We start from the raw sequence: 2028 nt of genomic DNA, 5'->3' as shown, positions 1-2028 counted from the left end.
AATTCTGTCACTATAATTTATGTAGACTGATTAATCTGGCCACGGATCTTACTTCTGTGTAACAAGTGCTATAGTACATCATACAGTTCCTGAGGTGGGAAGCAAACAATTCTGTCACTATAATTTATGTAGACTGATTAATCTGGCCACGGATCTTACTTCTGTGTAACAAGTGCTATAGTACATCATACAGTTCCTGAGGTGGGAAGCAAACAATTCTGTCACTATAATTTATGTAGACTGATTAATCTGGCCACGGATCTTACTTCTGTGTAACAAGTGCTATAGTACATCATACAGTTCCTGAGGTGGGAAGCAAACAATTCTGTCACTATAATTTATGTAGTCTGATTAACGTAATTATTGGTGCTCTAGACAACGTTAAAATTATGTAGTAAGTTAGTCATTATAGTGAAGAAACACAGTGACTGACAGGATCATTTCTCATGTCTACTAACATAGGCAACTACAACATGAATATTTTTATACCACCAAGTTATTAAAGTTTTTAAAAATAAAAAATATTAACTCAAACACTCGTCAACATGCTACCTTTCCACACTAAACTATTCATTTATTTTTGATATGCATATTTTTTTATTCCTATGTATAAGAATATTGATTAAAAGAATTTAACAGTGTACAGAAAGTATGGTGAAAACTTCAGTGCCAGATTGTATGAATAAAAACAACTTGACACATCACAAACAATAATCTTGATTATAAAGGTTTCTGTTCAACATTAAACACAACAATTCTTGTTAGGAAACACCTTGATCTTTTTGTTAGCTCTTCAATTTTTCCAGATACATTGCATTCAACAAAAAATGTTTATATTTTAAGTTAGTATGTTATAAGATATATTTTCATAAGGTAAAATGCAAATTGAAGGTGTTAAAATATTTACAAAACCAGACACTGACTTAACAAACATTCCAGCTTACTTCAGATATATCAACAAACCAGACACTGACTTAACAAACATTCCAGCTTACTTCAGATATATCAACAAACCAGACACTGACTTAACAAACATTCCAGCTTACTTCAGATATATCAACAAACCAGACACTGACTTAACAAACAGTCCAGCTTACTTCAGATATATCAACAAACTAGACACTGACTTAACAAACATTCCAGCTTACTTCAGATATATCAACAAATCAGACACTGACTTAACAAACATTCCAGCTTACTTCAGATATATCGACATTTGAAGAGATTTCGTCAGATGAGGTTTCGGCTTTGGCTTTTGGTGAAACAACTCCAAATTTTTTTTCTACATTAAAGTAAAAAAAAAGAAATAAAAGTTTCACAAATTAAAAACTTTTAATCACAAATATTAACAGAAACTCGTGCATTACCTACCGAGAGGGACAATAGATTAGTCCATATAACAAAGAAGGATTCAACTTAAGAAACAAGACAAGGGCAGTCAATTATGAATTCCAGCCCAATAACTATCAATATGTTTACACAATGTGATAGACAAAGGTTTTTTATTTTGAAGTGAACTAAAATGTATCGTAACTTATAATGTCTTTCATTTATCAGCAATTACAAGCAATCGAATTACTTCGCAGACAAGATCTGGGTTAAATTAACATACATTTTAATCTCCAAAAATCATCTAGTAAAATAAAAATGACTGATGAAAGAGTTACAAAGATACCACAATTACAAATCATGAAACACACTGTGCTCAACCTTAAAGGTTACTTTGGACTTCAAATGTGGTATAAAATGTCTACTGAACTTGTACCACATAGACCCCGATCTGGAGAACATGCCGTGATGTTCTTTCTGATTACTCGTTTAACTAGCTCTCACCTTTCCTGGTCATGCTGGTTGATTACTCAGATTACTTGTGTTAGTTTGGTAAAATCAAACAGTAAAACCAGCTCTCACCTTTCCTGGTCATGCTGGTTGATTACTCAGATTGCTTGTATTTTACAAACGTACAATCAACCAGCATGACCAGGAAAGGTGAGAACTGGTTTTACTGTTTGAACTCAGATTACTTGT

At 32.6% G+C, this 2028-nt stretch overlaps 1 protein-coding gene across 1 annotated transcript in view; it reads right to left on the bottom strand.

The window, feature by feature from the left end:
- LOC106475754 (transcriptional protein SWT1-like) overlaps positions 1 to 1850 on the bottom strand; it is a 9824-nt gene extending 7974 nt beyond the window's left edge. Inside the window, exons 1-2 of the mRNA XM_013936430.2 lie at positions 1834 to 1850; positions 1200 to 1282 (exon numbers count right to left, since the gene is read on the bottom strand). Coding sequence (XP_013791884.2) covers positions 1200 to 1282; positions 1834 to 1846 — 96 coding nt within the window. The 5' untranslated portion in view covers positions 1847 to 1850. The remainder of the gene's footprint in view (positions 1 to 1199; positions 1283 to 1833) is intronic.
- Between the last annotated feature and the right edge of the window lie 178 nt (positions 1851 to 2028).

This window comes from Limulus polyphemus, unplaced genomic scaffold (genome assembly GCF_000517525.1).
Source record: "Limulus polyphemus unplaced genomic scaffold, Limulus_polyphemus-2.1.2 Scaffold9105, whole genome shotgun sequence".
Taxonomy (NCBI): Eukaryota; Metazoa; Arthropoda; class Merostomata; order Xiphosura; family Limulidae; genus Limulus; species Limulus polyphemus.
Note: the sequence above shows the minus strand (reverse complement) of the source record. Positions and strands in the feature narration are given on the sequence as shown.